At 37.2% G+C, this 18,025-nt stretch overlaps 2 protein-coding genes and 1 pseudogene across 3 annotated transcripts; 1 reads left to right on the top strand and 2 right to left on the bottom strand.

The window, feature by feature from the left end:
- Window positions 1–458: 458 nt before the first annotated feature.
- LOC147496854 (Peptidase family M48 family protein) lies at window positions 459–9,514 on the bottom strand. 2 transcript variants are annotated; one of them, XR_015194916.1, is made up of 9 exons: window positions 9,279–9,514; window positions 9,135–9,192; window positions 7,989–8,056; window positions 7,333–7,512; window positions 2,714–2,810; window positions 1,640–1,749; window positions 1,386–1,452; window positions 1,124–1,305; window positions 459–839 (listed from the first exon to the last, which is right to left on the bottom strand). XR_015194916.1 is itself a non-coding variant. In XM_086559700.1 (9 exons), the coding sequence occupies exons 1-8, from the start codon at window positions 9,483–9,485 to the stop codon at window positions 1,161–1,163; spliced, it is 999 nt and encodes a 332-aa protein (XP_086415826.1). In that variant the 5' UTR covers window positions 9,486–9,514; the 3' UTR covers window positions 459–839; window positions 1,124–1,160. The 2 variants fall into 2 exon arrangements, 1 of the variants encoding a protein (XP_086415826.1); XM_086559700.1 differs by having other exon boundaries at window positions 1,386–1,519.
- Window positions 9,515–10,807: 1,293 nt separating this feature from the next.
- On the bottom strand, window positions 10,808–12,426 carry LOC147496853 (YTH domain-containing protein ECT2-like; annotated as a pseudogene).
- Window positions 12,427–12,809: 383 nt separating this feature from the next.
- Window positions 12,810–16,928, top strand: LOC147496852 (uncharacterized). Its single transcript, XM_086562682.1, has 5 exons — window positions 12,810–12,936; window positions 13,012–14,308; window positions 14,745–15,154; window positions 15,233–15,658; window positions 15,814–16,928. Exons 1-5 carry the CDS (start codon window positions 12,810–12,812, stop codon window positions 16,926–16,928), a joined length of 3,375 nt encoding a protein of 1,124 aa, XP_086418808.1.
- The last annotated feature ends 1,097 nt before the right edge of the window (window positions 16,929–18,025 follow it).

Here is an 18,025-nt window from a genome sequence, read left to right as displayed (position 1 = left end):
TAAAAACAATTAGACAATAAACATAGGCTCTATACAACACACTAAAATGCTAGTAACAACACTTGGATCAGTTCCTATTAGAATGTTACTATCAAAACTTTGTCGAGTTTTCTGTAGTTCAGTTCAGTTTTAGCTGGATCCACAGATCAGAGAATTAGAAGAAGACCACAATTTTGGAAAACGGGCCCTCCATGAGAATAACTCTCGATTCTGGTTACAAATGTTACCTGTTTTTTCAAAACTATCATTTTCATGTTGATCTACAAATAGCCATTCGAAAGAAACTGAATATCAAATCTTTATTTGTACTTTTTTTACCAGTAAATTTATATATCATTGGTTATGTTAAATGTTAAAACCACAGAGAATTCATACACCCTCCAAACAATTATAGTGAACGCTATCAGGCCAAATTTATATAGTCTACTTTCTATGTGACGCTGGCTGTGGTGAAGATCTTGGTTCCAATTACAGATTGATCTGTATATTAATTCAACCATTTTAAATCTGACTGAATATACATAATGTCAACAAAATACATAGCACTGTCCTTTTCGTATAACTTCCTGTTCATACAACTTCAGCACCAATATATAGGTAATAAACACGTGTACTACAATTTACAACCAATGAAGCAACTTGACATACACAACAGTGCCGTTAGAGCCAATTGGTCACTTCTATACTTGTTTATACCTGTGAATCGTAATGAAGTATTGTGCCTATACTGTTATGTGCAATCATAATGAAGTGTGATGTCCATTTTGTACGAGTGCTCTCCTGAAAAGGGGACTGCTATAACGGTGAACTGGTTCTCTCATCTCCTTGTCCACATTTCACTGCAGAACAAATATACTTGGAAGTTAAAATATTAAATCAAGATTCGGGAAACAACCAAACGATAAACAAATGGGATGAAATGTGAAGTAGACGGCAAGGCAGAGTGTGCATGTGATGAGATCCACGTCTGGGAGCTACTTGGTTATTACTTGCCTGACTAGATGATCCTCAAAATTCAGATATCAGAATCTATTGCACTCTTCTAAGGGTACAGTGTGGGACTCCATTAATAACAGAGAGAGTGAGAAGATTTCTGAATGTAATCAAGGCTTCGAAAGCTCACCTTAAAATAATCAGCCAGTATACATGATCTCTATACTTTAGGGTATTGTTACACTTTCTGTAGAGGAACGTTGTGTTGCACGTCTCAGAAGGGACAGATATTCTTTACTCTTTGACCATTCATCTATTTCACGTGCACGAAGAACAGGCAGAGGGTGGGATAATTGGCTTGTCTGAGCATTCCTGAAATAAGCATAGTTTCTTATAATTTAATTTGGAAAACAATAACTCCATTAACACCATTCCTGAATATGACCTCCCACCTTATATACCACCCGAATGGGCTCGAAGAAGCCTTGTCATAAGAGCGAGCTTGCTCCAAGAAAGCATCTACATTAAGTTGATCAGAGAGGGATGGACAGCCCCCAGCTAGTTTCATCAGAACAGAGATGACAACCTCTTGGTAGAACCATAAGATGAGATCATTAGCAATCACTTTCTAAATGCAAAAAAGACGTAACAACTCTTATTGATAATTATGTTCATATTCATACTCTGTAATTTGTATTTCATATACCTTAGGATCTTGGGCGACAAGAAGGGCTGCACGATCACAGGTAAGCTCTGCAGCCCGAAGCCAGCGGAACAGCTGTTCTTCTAAACTCCGGGCAATCATGCCACCAAGTCCTGAAAAGGATGTTTACTTTATAGTAGATGCAAAAATATTTTTGTATAATTTTTTCTATTTATCAAACCCAAAATAGTAGACACAACACGTGCAAAGAGAAGTATGAATAATGTCAGAAACCCATAATAGTGTTGACATATATGAGCCTCTAATATATTAATAGAATTGACCCTTCACATAAGTTCGAGCTTATAGAGAAATTGACAATTTAATATGGTATCAGAGCCACTGCTTTCTGAGCAGTCTCGGGTTCAACTCCTACCAGGTGACTGCAACTTTTTTGGCTGTAGAGACACGAAGAACTTTTATGACTTTATGCCATGAATCTTGATTCATCAAGTCTATTGTAATTTTAGTAGAAGACTTATCAAGTGGTTGTCCTATAACTTGCATGACATCGTAGTTCGCTGACTCAAAAAGGTTCATCACCACATATAGTAGCATGCTTCTTTTCCTTTCCTCTTAATTACCACTTTCCTTTCTTCTATTTTTTTTTCAATAAAGAAATTGTACTTTTCTCTCACTTTGTTATTACTTTCTTTTACATAATTTTAATACTGGGAATGCATATCTACAACAAAATTTGGCTGAGAAAGTACTTAACAGTGTACACATCTTTGTTAGTGATAAAAATTTAGGTTCTCTAAGGAAACTATAATTAGCGTTATATGATTTATTTTCTTTCTTCGATTGGTATCAATTAGGAAAGAAAATGGCAGGAGCTAATATGATTTTAACAAAAACGAAGAGAAGGAAATTACACAATATGATCATTGTTAAAGGTACGTTTGGAGATATCAACAAAATTCTAAGCCAATGCTATCAGATTTGTCAGGACAGAAATGGAAGCGTAAACATATTGCACAACAGAATATGCTATTAGTGCAAATACTTCCGCATAGAAAGATAGTAGGACAGTTATTTACATCGCTTACACTTAAATTATGGAAATAGAAAGCTTACCAGGTACAGTATATGCTCCGAGTGCAAGAATATTTGCAAATGTAAGCCACACACCATGATCACATTTCAAATGACCTAACTCATGAGCCAAAACTGCCTATTTAGGATTATGGGAAGATTAGTTATACACAGAAACTCAGAGTTTACATCAAAGATAGCAATGTTATTAAGAGAAGAAGAAAAGAGACAGAAAGACACTGCTCAATTACTCCTTGTGCTTCAACATCAAATTTTGACATATATATGATATTGTTGACTGTGATTTGTTTGCTACAAGGATCATCCTATGTATTCAGATGAAGATAAAGAAGATCTCAGTTTTGACTTCCATACACACTATTTCTGGAGTTCACGTACAGCAAAGGGATATTGCGAGTTTGGACTATAATAACAGTCAAGCTTTTGGGTGATCTGTATTTTTGAGAATGCCAATCCAGCCGATTTGGTGAACCCAAACTAAATCAACAGCAGTATCATAAGGTTTGAAGATTCTATAAATAAATATACTTTAAACTTATAATAACATTTTAAGACGTTTTACTATTTTAGCAGTCAAAAGTGGGAGAACACTAATTGCAAACAGGTTAAAAGTCAACAATTAATAAGAGCATAAGGTAAAGAGAAACAAAATTGTAGGGTAATGGGCAACGGTTTAGCTCCCTATTGAATCGAAATCGATGTATGAAATGTCTTTGCTCACTATTCTGTTTTGGTAGCCAACCGCCTTATGAAGGCCATTTTAGACTTTCTTTCGGTATCTACTAGTAAGTAGTAACAAGAAAGCTTAATCTAGTGCAATGGGATATGATAAAGTGTCCAAACTCAAGGAGGAAGGTCTTGGCTTCCACCAGTTGGTGAATTCTATTAATCGAGTGAGCGGAGCGAACGATCTTGGCAGAAAGGGGTTATGCGGACAAAAACCAAGTTGGTTGGTTTCTGTCGTTCTGTCCTCATTTTTCTGTTATTTCTCTTCGTCTCTCTCTCTCCCTCTCCACGCACTCTAAATCTCCACTCCTCCCTCTCCGCTCCCTCTCCACGCACTCTAAATCTCCACTCCTCCCTCTCCACTCACGCCCCCACTGCTTAGCAGTATACTAGTAAGTCCCTCTTCGAGTATTGACTTCTAAGGTATGGAACCAAAGAGGTCTTTTCATGCTGAGTACACAATGGAATTCAATACTGATGGTGCTAGTTACATATGTAGAGTTTGATATCTATGTCAAGACTCCAAAGAGGTATTATACAGGCCACTGTGGGTATAGTTACAGATGTGAGAAACTTCTATACACAGCGGTCAAGCATTCTGAGAACGGGTAAAGGCAAGACAGATACAGCAGTGATAAACAAAGCCTGTGTGTCTGCAAGAGTCAACTGCATTTGGTCAGAAGTAAACCATAAAAGGTTTCAAAACACCAACTGCCCATCTTCTGTTCCAAGGGAAAGACCTCTTAGAGACATGAAACTATTGCTACAGGATAAAGTACATGAATTCATGAAGTAAAGGAGACAAATGAAGTGAAGTTCTTACTAACAAGTCTGGGATTAAATTTTCGACTCAAAGTACAACAAGATATCACATGTGCGGAATAAACAAGAAAAGGTGTGGGGTGTGAATGCTGATGGTGCTATGGGGAAGAAAAATGCAGGCATTGGAGGGGTTATTAGAGATCAAAGATGTGATGTTATGTTGGTATTTGCAGGAAGCAGTCCAAAGGGTACTGCTAAAGCAGGAATTGAAGGTTTATTGAGGTGAGATTACAAGGGTGCACTAAAATTTAATTTAGAAAACTGGTGGTGACTTCGTAACCAACAGTGTTACATATATTGTAGCATCACTAGGTAGCAAGTTAGACATTTGAAATGTGTATTTTTCTCCTCTTGATAAAAAGCTGGCTCTATTGTAAAAGAGGAGGCAACGAGGAGGTTGTAGATAAGTCATTTGTTTTCAATTACAAAAGAGAAGGCAACTGGGAGGCGAGGGTCGACCTCATTCTAGCTTAATCTAAATGAGAAAATCAAAAAATAAAATAAAAAGGATGCCATAGAGTTAGGCAGATCCAGACTGCATTGCCAATCAATTTCTAAAGATACTTTCCAGTAGCATCCTCCTCGCTATACACGGCGTATTGGAGTCTGACGGAGGTATAGAGAATAACGATTCTAGCACACTCACATTAGCCTGCTTGGATAAATAGTCTCTCATTCTATTAATTTCTCTGCAAGAATACTCCATTAGTTTCTGTCTTTTCCTTGTTATAGCTTCAGCTAGTTTTTGCAATACCAAGGAGGGACAATGGTACCATTCCCTATCTGGGTATCAAGCATAAGATCAGAGATAACTTGCACTCTGGATTTCATAAGTTTAATGCACCCCTGTACGCCTGCATTATTGGCCATAAGCTCCTAGACTAGTATTGATCTCTTTTTAATACCTCCGGCCAGTATAAATGAATTCAGCTCTTCCATTACGGATCCATCAACCATTGCAACTCCAGCTATATGCTTTCTCCAGATGCAAGTGATGTTGATCTTCCTCCTGTAGCTTGTATCTATCCCAAGTTGTGGAAGATAATTTTAACCCTATATGATCTTTCACTTCCTTTAACTGTGTTTGCAAATATAGATTCATTCACTTTAGCTGAAACCACAGGAGCAGGTTTGCTCTTATCCCTGAACCGCCTATAGTTCTTTCCTTCCAAATGGAAGCAACAACAACACATACCTAATCCTGTTCTTGCAGCTTCTCGGAATCATAGCCTGTTTTTCATTTGCATTCCCAACTGTAGCTCCAGGTCCCAGCTCCTTCTTGACTGATTTCCATACAAACTTGGAACAATGACACTCGAAAAACAGATGTCCATAGTTTTCCCCAGATCTGCTGCCACAGAAACAACGTGAAGAGTGTGACAGTACCTTCCTGTTAACCATTATATCTTGGGAAGGTAGACACCCCATAGAGCAACTGCCAGTGGCAAAAGGAGTGCTTTGGTTGCACAAATTTACCCCACAGCAGGTTACTCCATCTCACCTTTCTCTTGATGTTTTTCAAAGCAATGTAGGCTGACTTAGAAGTAAACTTCCCTGATTGATATTGTGACAAGACCACCATATCTCTATCTAAGTAGCTCTTGCTCACAGTGTTCATCTTTCAATGCACCTTCAGGTAGGCAATTAGCCGCATTGTTCCCAACTTCCAACTCCACCTCCCATTCCCAAAGAAATCATTTACTTAGGCATCAATAGGAAACTTCAGATGATTTCTGGCTAGATCACTGTTTACAACGTGAAGAGTCTGACAGCACCTTCCTGTTAACTATTCTATCTTGGGAAGGTAGACACCCATAGAGTAATTGCCAGCGGCAAAAGGAGTGTTTTGGCTGTACAAATTTACCCCACAGCAGGTTACTCCATCTCACCTTTCTCTTGATGTTTTCCAAAGCAATGTAGGATGACTTAGAAGTAAACTTCCCTGATTGAGATTGCAACAAGACCACCAGATCTCTTCAGTAGCTCTTGATCACAGTGTTCATCTTTCAATGCACCTTCAGGTAGGCAATTAACCTCATTGTTCCACACTTCCAAATCCACCTCCCAAAGAAATCATTTACTTAAGCATCAATAGGAAGCTTCAGAAGATTTCTAGCTAGATCATTGTTTACAACGTGAAGAGTGTGACAGTACTTTTATGCCAAGCACCAGGTATCATGCCACACGTATGTATGCCCGCCCTTTTATATTTGATGCCTTATATACCCAGAGCAGTCCTTTGGGATTTGTTCCTTAGTTGTTCTAGGGTTTATTGAGTTTCTAAACTGCTAGTAAAAGAATATCCAATAGTCACTATTTTGAAGTCCTAGTGTTCTCAGAATGAATTGCATGTCGTTCAATTTCTTGTTCTAGAAAAGAAATTACACTTCAAAGATAGAGAACAAAATACCATGAATTGATTACTAAATTTTGGTTATCTTGCTTATTACTTCTTGTTATTCAATCTTCTACTTGATCTATATTGCAACTTCTTCAATAGGAATCTCTGCACCTTTGTTCTCAATATTCTCTATGACTTCGCCATTACAACCACTGTGGACTGAAAGCTTGGCTGTTTTCTGGTGGTCTCTAAACATGATTCATCTAATGGAGAAGTTCAGTAAAGAAGTCAAACTATTGTGTTGTACTAGCTGGCGAGAATTTGTTGGAAGAGGACACCGTTGCAAGAAACTTGTATTCGAGTGTCCTGTTCAACTTACTTTTTAACTTTAATCAGGTGAGTACCTCTTCACCTCCGCATCACCAAAAAAACTATTCGAAACAATTCTCCACTCAGGACCGACAAAAATTGAGTGGGGAATAGAAGCATAGTTATTTGTTGTCTTTATCAAAAAGATAGGGGGATTCAAATTAAGCATGATAACTCATGAGCTTCCAGATCTGTTCTTTGGATCCATGCTTCCCTCACTTAATTTACAACAGGGCTATCATTAACATAATATCATATGAATACAAATGGTATGAACATCAGATTTTAATTTGATTCGTAAAGCTAAAATTTTATACGGAGGTTCTCAGGATACACGAAATAATAGACAAAGTATTTCTGCAAATAATGAAATGGAGAATACCTGAAGCTCCTTTCTCGAAAGAAGCTCAACGAGGCTTGTATGCACTACAACAAACGGCTTCCTGCCACTAACAGCTAAAGTGTACGCATTTGGTACAGGACTTTGGCGAACGTACAAATCAGGAGCCTCGATATTCAGTATCTCTGCAGCCTCTGCCATCAACTTATGAAGAGATGAAAGCTGAAACAAAGAAGTTTCTGTTATTAGAGCATCTTCAATGGTGAAAGCTGAAAATCAGCAATTTTTTTTATTAAACCAAACACCAAATCACTCAAACAACCTTTCAGCACCAAACAACGCTGCACTGGATAAACCGCGAGACCCAAGATAGCCCACACGGTTTTTGATTAACCGTGCCATAGGTTAGAAACAACAGTCAAATCTAAAATTAACACATTTATGGATGCATTTTGAGCTTCCTCATAACTAGTAATTTCTCAATTAGATAATTTCACTTGTATATCAAAATATAATGAGTACAGACTAACTGTCGTTTGTGCAACTAGCACACTCAACCTGTCCCAGTATTGTAATAATCATAAACTTAAGTAGGGCTTTAGTATTGTTGTACACATGAGATGCCTCCACACATTATACTTAATGTGGCCAAATATATTTTTGTAAACACAAATCATCTTTTTCTTCAATCAACCTACCTGATTTTTAGCAACAAGAACCGATGTCCCTATGTTCTCGAGAACCATGACCTGTTCTCCAACAGTTCCTGTGCAAGTTACAATTTGCTTTAGCAGAGCCCACCATATTTGAATTTTACAGCAGCACAGGGTGGAACAAAGTTCAATATTTCAATTCCACTTACCTAGTGAATAACAAAAACATGATGCTCAAGTTCTTTTAAAAAAAGAAAAAAACTAATCATGCTTGTTCTACTTAAAAAAACAAATATCGTTTCCATATATCTGGTAAGATTACTAGCTTTAAGGACAAAACTGTAATCCATACAAAAAGCTGGATATGAGAGCTTAGTCTCAGATTTTCAGTATCAATACGAGGAGTGGAATCCCAAATGTTTTCAGTATCGAGCTTTGCATATTTACCCATTCAAAACCAATAGTTTTAACAAGTCACTCTTAAAAGATTGTAGCCATTAACAGAAAAGAACAAGTAATGATGTAGGATAAGAAGGATAGATATATAGCAAATAGGATTCTGGTTATTTTACCAAGATTTCTTTAAAGAATCAGGAAGTTTAATTATTGAGTAGTTCCTAATTTAGTTTACTCAGAATTAGGAATCTATATTTCTTGCTTATCAAGTTTGGCTTATCTATAAGGAGTCCATTTAAGTTGTTTCGGGCTCCAATAATTTTTCAATCATTCAGATTATCAGAATTTTCTATTATCTTCTCAATTCTATTACTCTTCTTATTCCGTATTTCATCACAAAATTTTCTTCTTTCCTTGTTATTGTTCATATAAATCCTTAATTACTTCTTGAATTTTTCTAGTTAGGATCTCCAGACCATGTCTCCAATATCAACACACTTCTGCGACATCCTAACAGCTCAACAGAAATTCAAAAAGAGAAGAAAAAGGGAAGATAGATAATTCAATCTGTCCTGACTTAATCAATTCCAGTGCCACTCCATAGTTAACTGCTGCAACTCACAACTTACTATCGTGACTGTCGTACGTGACGACTTAGACTATTTAATGTGTTACAGAAAAGCTATTCTTCACAAACACAATATAATTTGCCATTGGTTTTGTTCCATTTAGATTAATTTAACATATAAATGAAACTGCAAATAAGTAAGCAATTGAAAATAAACTTGAAATTACCTAAAATTGCCTTGCCCAATTCATTCAAACCCGGAATTGTCCTCAACAGCAACGTATTCTAACATAACGAACTTCAACTCTTCAAATAAGAAAGCAAAAACAAAAATAATCATGCACAACACTTGGGAGTAAGAGACTGGTCACCTGTTTATCCAGTGGATGTCGAAAATCATCAGCATCAAGATCACGGAACACAACAGAGGAAGAATCTTTTAAAACAGAGAGTCTTCTGAAGTTAGAAGTCTTGTTGAGTGATGAACTATATCGCGAATGGTTGGTGGAGAATGAGTTAAGAGATGGCGTGGAGAAGTTTTGGGATACTTGGAAACAACAAAGTGAAGCTGAAGCCATTGTTGGAAGCAGAGTAATAAGAGAACAGGTTGGTGTTTTTACTTATTGGTAAAGCTTTACCGCCACTTCTTTTTCTACTTGTTTGACTTTGAAAAAAAAAATGACTGGGTACCTCGAACCGAACCGAATGTTCCGGTTATGGGTCTTAAAATGTTAAAATGTTAGAAACAAAAAGTGGGTCTTCAAAAACCCATGTGTGTGCGCGAAATTGGAACCGATTATTAGATATATAAAGTTTAGTATTATATTACATTTAGAAAAATTAAACTCATACATTATATATTTGTTTTCTAAGTGTAAAGTCTAATAAACATATCTATATCTTAATATTAAAGCTCCCACAAGGGGTATTTTTCAAGCTCCCACAAAATTCCACCTCATCAACTTAATAGTTAACTTAAAATAGGAAACTCTTTCCCTTTTAGAATCCAACTTCAAACGGGAATCTCCTTTCTTTTTAAAACCAAAACTCAAATAATAGCATAAATACCTCTTTACTACGTGATCTTTAATTGAGTTCCAGCGGTGCCGTGATCGTATTCTTTACTACGTGATCTTTAATCGAGTTGTGTGGTGTGGAGTATCCTCTTCACAGGTAAATAATCTTCTTTTCTTCTCTGTACTATTCTTTTCTTCTCTGTTGTAAGTTTGTCGTGATCGTATTCGAGTATCTGCGTTCTCTTATTACCTTAGAGTTCCAGCGGTTTCGTGATCGTAGCATAGGGCCTATACTCTTCTTTGTATTGCTGTGAACTTTTGTTTGAATTCGTTTTTTGATCTCGGGGCTATACTCTTCGTTTTTGTTTGTTATCAACTGTCTTCGTTGCACTCATCATTACACCATACCACCATGCCATCTTTCAAGGATATTGTTATATTGACATTAACTTTCTATTCATTATTTTAAGAGAAAACATATATGACGAAAACACAAAACAATCCTGTACCAATGAAATACTAAACTTAGAAACTACGTAAAATCACAAATACAGATAAAAGTAGACACTAATCACACATACAAGGTGTGAATACAATGCAAATCCCTTGCTTGAAAGAGAGAGTACTAGCAAAACCAAGAAAAAAATATAGACCGGATTCATTGAGTTAGTACATCGGGATCTAAAGAACCACTAGAGAATCTAAAAAACATAACTTTTGTAATAAAATCTAGAGTTTGTATGACCATTCTATCTATTTCAACCTAAACTTTTGGCCAAAGGAAATGCATCCATAGTATCATTGACGTGGATAATTGTTAGATCAAGACTCCAAGTTTGGCTTTGAATCCAGACACCAGCACCTGAACTTTGGTTTAGAAATCTTTAAAAGGTCTTACGAGCACATCCCTCTAGCTCCTTAGGTTTCAAGGAATCATAGATTGTGGAACAGCGAGTAGAATGAGCCACAGTTGATGTAGTGAATTCCTCTACTGGATGATTTTGAGCACGCATTCTTTTGTAAAGCCTCATTGTAGCCACACAATCCTCATAGGGGTCATGCATCCCTAACTGAATTTCATACCTGTAAAGTGAACAGTAGTAGTTGTTGGATAAGCTACTACCTCTTAGCACAATATAACTTCCAAGCCACTAGGTAGTATTCAAAAGTAAATTGGGAAAAAACTTCATAACAAAATGCAAGGACGTCTGATCTAGATTATGCCCAGGTCTGTAATAAATGGAGTTTTTGGAATATGTTTGTATCTTTTTTTCTATCGATGGAATATGTTTGTATCTACCTGCATATTTGATAACATAAACCTCATAACAAGGTCATATGTTCATTGTGCTTTAGATATTCTTGATATTTAATCTTCTTAACATGGTTAGCTTTATATGTTTAACATATAAGTGATTTAAAGACCCCATGTGATTTGTGTGGAACAAAATTAATCCCACGTTGTCCAAGTTGGAGAACATAATAAATAAGTGATTAATCACAACAAAATATATAGTAAAACAAATTAAAGTGCAAACCTGGAGAGGAGCCAAATGTGGTGTAGGTGCCCTAATCCGTTTGTCCTGCATTGCCTTCTGACGGCTCTCATAGAAAGTAAAGTCATCCAACATTGATGTTTTCAATAGATGATTCTTGAATACATTCAACATGTTCATGCCTTGAGGAAATCTTATCTGCAAAATAGGACAAGTGAAACTTTTAGGAAAAAATACAAAACAGGAATTAGTTATCACTATTGCCAGTAACATTAGTTGCACAAACCTCCTATGTATATCTGTTGTTGGTCACAGGTTTGTTGTCATTGTTTTCAAGTATTATATGGCGAACATGTGGATTTGGTACATCCTTTACAAAGTGCCACTTAACAGGGAAAACCCCATTCCATTTGTCCTGTTGCCAAAAGTCCATGTTCTTATTGAAATCTACTTGCCCAATCATCTCAGCTACACCACAGAATTGGCCACTTGCATTTACCTTAAGAAGAGAAAACCAAAGGAATATAATATCAGTCACTCGGTTATAAAGGAGAAAACACCGCATGTTAAAGAAAACACTTCCACCAAATAAAATCAATCACAAAAGCATACCGAAAAAAAAAAAAAAAAATGAACACTTTGGACACTTGCTACCTTTACGTCTCATTTTCTCCCTCGCGTGCATCTTGATACGCGACCGGCAAGCCTTCTATTTCCATTTGGGGTACTCACCCATACATTATACTTGATACTCTTATGAATGTCATCTTCACTGTAGGATTTGATAACAAAGAACAATGCATGATCATACTTGGTAGGAAAATCGGGAAGATTGTAGTTATCCCGCCTTATTACAACTGTTGAGAAATAATTATTCTTATCATCGCCATCGATATCAAAGATACAATTTGGACCAGTTTCAGATGCAAAATGTTCTTAACACTATTTGCATTACCCTTTATACACAATGACATTGACAAAAAATTTCTCATGGCATTGGGTATCATGGTTTCACCAAGTACAAAAAGAAAAAGAATAACATTGTCGAAAAACAAAAACCTACCGTCGGTAAAGAACAAGCTATAGTAAATAGATTTGGAAGAAGGACAATTTTGAATGAGATTAGAGACTACAATCAACAAAAGAACCATCTGAATCAACAAAAGAAGCTTTTGGATCGGGTTCAGAACTTGCAACCTCTATAATCAAGACTACACAAACTTAGTAGCCGCAAACACCATCTACAAAGAATCGTATCGCCTATAACGCTATTATAAGTGTATTTTATTTGTTTATTATGCTATTAATTTATTAACTTTTACGTAACCTGTGAACAGTTATTAGAGATTCCAAATGCAAGAAAGAACCTATATTAGATGTATCTAAATGCATGAGAAAGGCGACTGAGGACAATGATTACCAGTCCCAGATGAGTGGGGAAGATTCTGATAGTGAATCGATTAATGGACAGTTCAACGAATCATCAATTATTGATCAAGTCGATGATTCCCATCCAAGTAAGATCTACTACTTATATTTTTGTGTTATATTTTATTCAACATATATTAACAATGATATTATGTTATATGTAGGACAAGTAGAAAAGCCATGGAATTTTGGAGGTCCAACATGTGTGTGTTCTTTTTGTGGAGCCATGGTCTGGTACGAGGAAAGGGTAGACAAAACGAGAAGAACATCAAATCCAAAGTTTTCAATATGTTGTCAAAAAGGTAAAGTTCAACTACCACTTTTGAAAGAGCCGCCTAATTTCCTGCGTCGTCTTTTGGATTCTAAGGGTGGTTCGAGATCCTCGAACTTTGCAAAAAACATCAGGGCTTACAATTCCATTTTCGCATTCACATCAATGGGTGGTGTAGTTGATCACTCCGTGAACGATGGCAAGGGTCCATATGTGTTCAAGATAAGTGGTCAAAATTACCACAGGATCGGAACTCTTCTACCATCTGAAGGGCAGCAACCAAAATTTGCACAGTTGTACATGTATGACTCGGCAAATGAAGTTTCAAATAGAATAAAGGCACTTGATAAAAAAATTCCATATAAAGAAAATGAGGAGGATGATGAAAGATTAGATCCAGATGTGGTTGAAGGACTAATGAAAATGCTTAATGATGAAAATAACCTCACAAAGGTTTACAGAATGGCAAGGGATAGGTTTAAAGAGTCCGAGTTGGCCAATGTTAGTATTAAACTTATTGGAACAAGACAGACTGTTGGAAGACAGTATAACTTGCCTTCTACATCAGAGATTGCTGGACTTATTCCTGGGAATGGAGAAGTATCTGCGGGACCCCGGGATGTTGTTGTAGACGTAATAGGCCACGGTCTTAAGAGAATAAACGAATTGTTTCCAAGTTTCATGGCGATGCAGTATCCTTTACTTTTTCCGTATGCGGAAGATGGATATATGTTGGGCATCCCTTATAGAAAGGGTTCAAATGTGAAGAAAAGGAAACACGTGAGCATGAGAGAGTATTATGCTTATCGGATACAACAGAGGGCAAATGAAGGACATACTATTGTTTGTGGAAGAAGACTGATGCTACAATACTTGGTTGATGGTTATGCAGCTACTGAAGAGAACAGATTGAATTGGGTGAGACAAAATCAAGACAAAATAAGATCTGACCTGTACAAAGGATTAGTTGACACTGTAGTTGCGGGTGATACAAATGCGGCTTCGACTGGTAAACGATTAGTCCTACCGTCGTCTTTCACAGGAGGACCCCGATACATGGTCCAAAACTACCAGGATGCGATAGCTATCTGTAGATGGGCAGGCCCTCCAGACCTTTTTGTCACCTTCACTTGCAATCCGAAATGGCCAGAAATTTCATCGACTCTAGACAAGATAGATAAAGGACTACCGTAAGACGGACTGATATTGAAGCAAGGGTGTTTAAGATTAAACTGGATAAGCTAATGATAGACTTTAATGGAAAAAACATTTCGGAAAAGCTTGGGGTAATGAATGAATCTCTATGTTGTTATTTTATTTACAATTATTCAATTACTAACCGACATGTAAATATCATATTTGCAACTATCTACACGATAGAGTTCCAAAAGAGAGGGCTACCCCATGCTCATATTTTGTTATTCCTAGACGTAACTAATAAGCCAAAACTCCTTTTGATATCGACAAGCTCATCTCGCCAGAGTTGCCTAACCCAATGAGTGATGAAGTGGGATACAAGGCGGTTGTAGAATTCATGATACACGGACCGTGTGGAATAGATAACCTGTCTTGCCCGTGTATGGTTAAAAATAAATGCTCACGGCACTATCCAAAAAAATATTGCAGTGAAACAGTCATTGACCAAAACGAGTACACAGTCTATAGAAGGAGAAACAATGGCAGGAAATTAATTGTGGGGGAAGCAGAATTAGACAACAGATGGGTAGTTCCACACAACAGAGACTTGGTTGTCAAGTACCAAGCCCATATCAATGTGGAACATTGCAACAGAACACGGTCAATTAAGTATCTCTTCAAATACATCAATAAAGGAAAAGATCGAGCAACATTTCTCATCGTTGAAAATGTCGCCACAGACAAATTAACTGGAAAGAAGGTCATTGAAGAAGTTGACGAAATAAAAAATTACTTGGATGGTCGATATGTATCTGCTTCGGAGGCAACTTGGAGGATTTTGAAATTCGATACACAATACAAGGATCCGTGTGTCGAACGGCTGCCATTCCATCTTGAAGGTAACAGAAAATCATTGTAGTCATTTAATAGTTAATTCAACACATTGTTATTCATATATCTTACATTATTATTCGTAGATGAACAGATGGTCTATTACAATGACAACGATGATCCGGAAGAAATCATTGAACGCGAAAGTTCAAAAAAAACACAGTTCACAGAATGGTTGAAGACAAATGCACTGCATGCTGATGCAAGAGAGCTCACATACGTTGATTTCCCAACAAAATGGACATGGCAGAAAACCAAAAGGACATGGATTCGAAGAGGAAAGAGAGGGAAGAGAAAGATTGGTCGTGTGTACTACGCACACCCTACATCAGGCGAAAGATACTATCTGCGGATGCTTCTTAACATTGTCAAAGGACCTCAAAGCTATGAAGACATTCGAAGGATCAACGGTGTGCTGCACCCAAACTATAAAAGTGCATGTATGGCACTTGGTCTACTCGAAGATGACAACGAATGGCATGATGCACTTAAAGAGGCAAGCGACTGGGCGAGTGCTAGATCACTAAAAGAACTATTTGTGACACTGTTGTTGCTATGTGAAGTGACAGATCCTTTGAAACTGTGGGAATACCATTGGGACAACCTAGGAGAAGACATTCTATTCAGGTATAGGCATTTGAAAATGACGAAACTGCCATGCTCACAGAAAGCCAGGTCAAGAATTTCACCTTATGTGAGATTGAAAAAATCTTGATGCGTAGACAAAAAACATTGAGAACTATCACCGGTTTAAAAGAAATCTATCCAGACATGGATACACAACTCACGTCTGGGAATAGAATGGTTGACGAGGAAATGGACTACAACCGGGAAGACTTGCATGAGAACTACTTAAATATGCACGAGCGCCTCAACAAAGAACAATATAAAGTGTTCCAAGCAGTCACAAGTGCCGTTGACTCAAAAGCTGGCGGTGTATTCTTCGTTTATGGAAGCGGAGGAATTGGGAAGACATATCTCTACAAGACAATCATATCTAAGTTGCGCTCAGAAGGAAAGATTGTTTTAGCAGTTGCTTCTTCAGGAATAGCCTCGCTCCTCCTTCCAGGTGGGAGAACATCACACTCAAGATTCAAAATTCCAATTCCAATTGCTAAAAACTCAACTTGTGACATCCCACCTAATACAGACCTGGCAAGACTAATCCAGAAAGCTGATCTCATTGTATGGGACGAGGCACCTATGAATCATAGGCACAACTTTGAAGCAGTTGACCGCACTTTGAAAGACATCATGAAAGAAATCGTGCCTAACTCAGAAAGCATTGAATTTGGAGGAAAACCTTTCCTATTAGGAGGAGATTTCAGACAAATACTGCCGGTCGTTCGAAAAGGAAGAAGGGAAAATATTGTTGATGCTTCAATAAGCAGGTCGCACCTTTGGAGGAACTGTAAAGTTTTTCAGCTAGCAAAGAATATGAGGGTGATGAATGACGCAATCGACTCAGAAAGTGCAAGAGATTTCAGTAAGTGGGTGTTAGACCTTGGAGATGGCAAACTACCAGCAATATCGATAAACGACGAAGCCGAACCATCGTGGGTAAGAATTCTAGATGATCTCCTCATACCACCTTCTGATGATTCAATCCACCAGATAGTTTCAACAATCTATCCAGATCTTTCCAACAAGTACGACGATGTTCTTGAAAATCAAATACACTATCCGAAGAGAGGAGTATTTCGCTCCAAAAATGAAGACGTTGATGAGATAAATTCTTATATAATGTCTTCAATCCTCCCCGAGAAGTTCATCACTACTTGAGTGCAGACTCACTAAGCCCAATAGCGGGTAAATCGAAAGCCGAGGATGTTACGTACTTATTATTGAGTTTTTGAACACCTTGCAATTCTCGGATTACCAAACCCACGACCTCGAAGCTAAAGAAAGGTGTTCGATTCTACTTATGCGGAACATAAACCAAAGTGCAGGTTTGTGCAATGGAACAAGGCCGATTGTGATACGATTTGGGAAAAAGGTCATAGAAGCCGATATTATAACAGGGACCAACATAGGCGACAAGGTAATAATCCCACCTAATAATATTGGAACCAAGTGACACCAAGTTGCCATTTGAATTTAGGAGAAAACAATTCCCTGTTAAAGTTTGCTATGCGATGACGATAAACAAAAGTCGTGGGCGGACTTTCAATGATGTTGGGGTTTACTTGCCAAGGCCGGTGTTCACTCATGGCCACGGTGATGTTGTGCATCACGACAACATCGCGACAAGGGCTAAAGTTCCTAATAATTAGAGCAGAAACGAGTTCGAAGGATATACACAAAACATTGTGTATAGAGAAGTACTAAATGATTTACCTCAAGTTTAGTTAGATAATGCTTATTTGGTGCACTTTTTTTTTTATTCCATATATAAATTCAATGATTTTTTTTTTTTTTTTTAATTTTATATATTTTTCTTTTGTATATATTCAATCTTGCCAATCCAGGAAAAAGATTTCCATTTAAATAGGTCACAACGACCGCATTCTCATTAACCAAACCCGACCCGGTTTCTCCGTATAGGCATAACTTCAATAATTGAAGACAATCCGCACGCCTACGTAAGCTTTTCTAAAATACCTCAAGAAATTAAAGGTAAGGAAATGGGTTCAGACTTGAAAAGAAGAAAAAAATAACCCGATGGTCAAAGACAAGATGTACTTATTATCGCTTTGTAAGTCGATGTAAATGACAAGTCAGTACCAAGATACTGCAAGTCATTTTCTATCTTCTTAACACCTCTCCTTATAACATTTTTTCATTCTTATGCTTTTAATAGAAACCTATTCTAAAAATAATTCTAATCAAAATAGAAACATTATATTCGTAATTAAAATAACCCCACAGATAGAAATAGC

The sequence above is a fragment of the Coptis chinensis genome, chromosome 5 (genome assembly GCF_015680905.1).
Source record: "Coptis chinensis isolate HL-2020 chromosome 5, ASM1568090v1, whole genome shotgun sequence".
In the NCBI taxonomy this organism is placed as follows: Eukaryota; Viridiplantae; Streptophyta; class Magnoliopsida; order Ranunculales; family Ranunculaceae; genus Coptis; species Coptis chinensis.
Note: the sequence above shows the minus strand (reverse complement) of the source record. Positions and strands in the feature narration are given on the sequence as shown.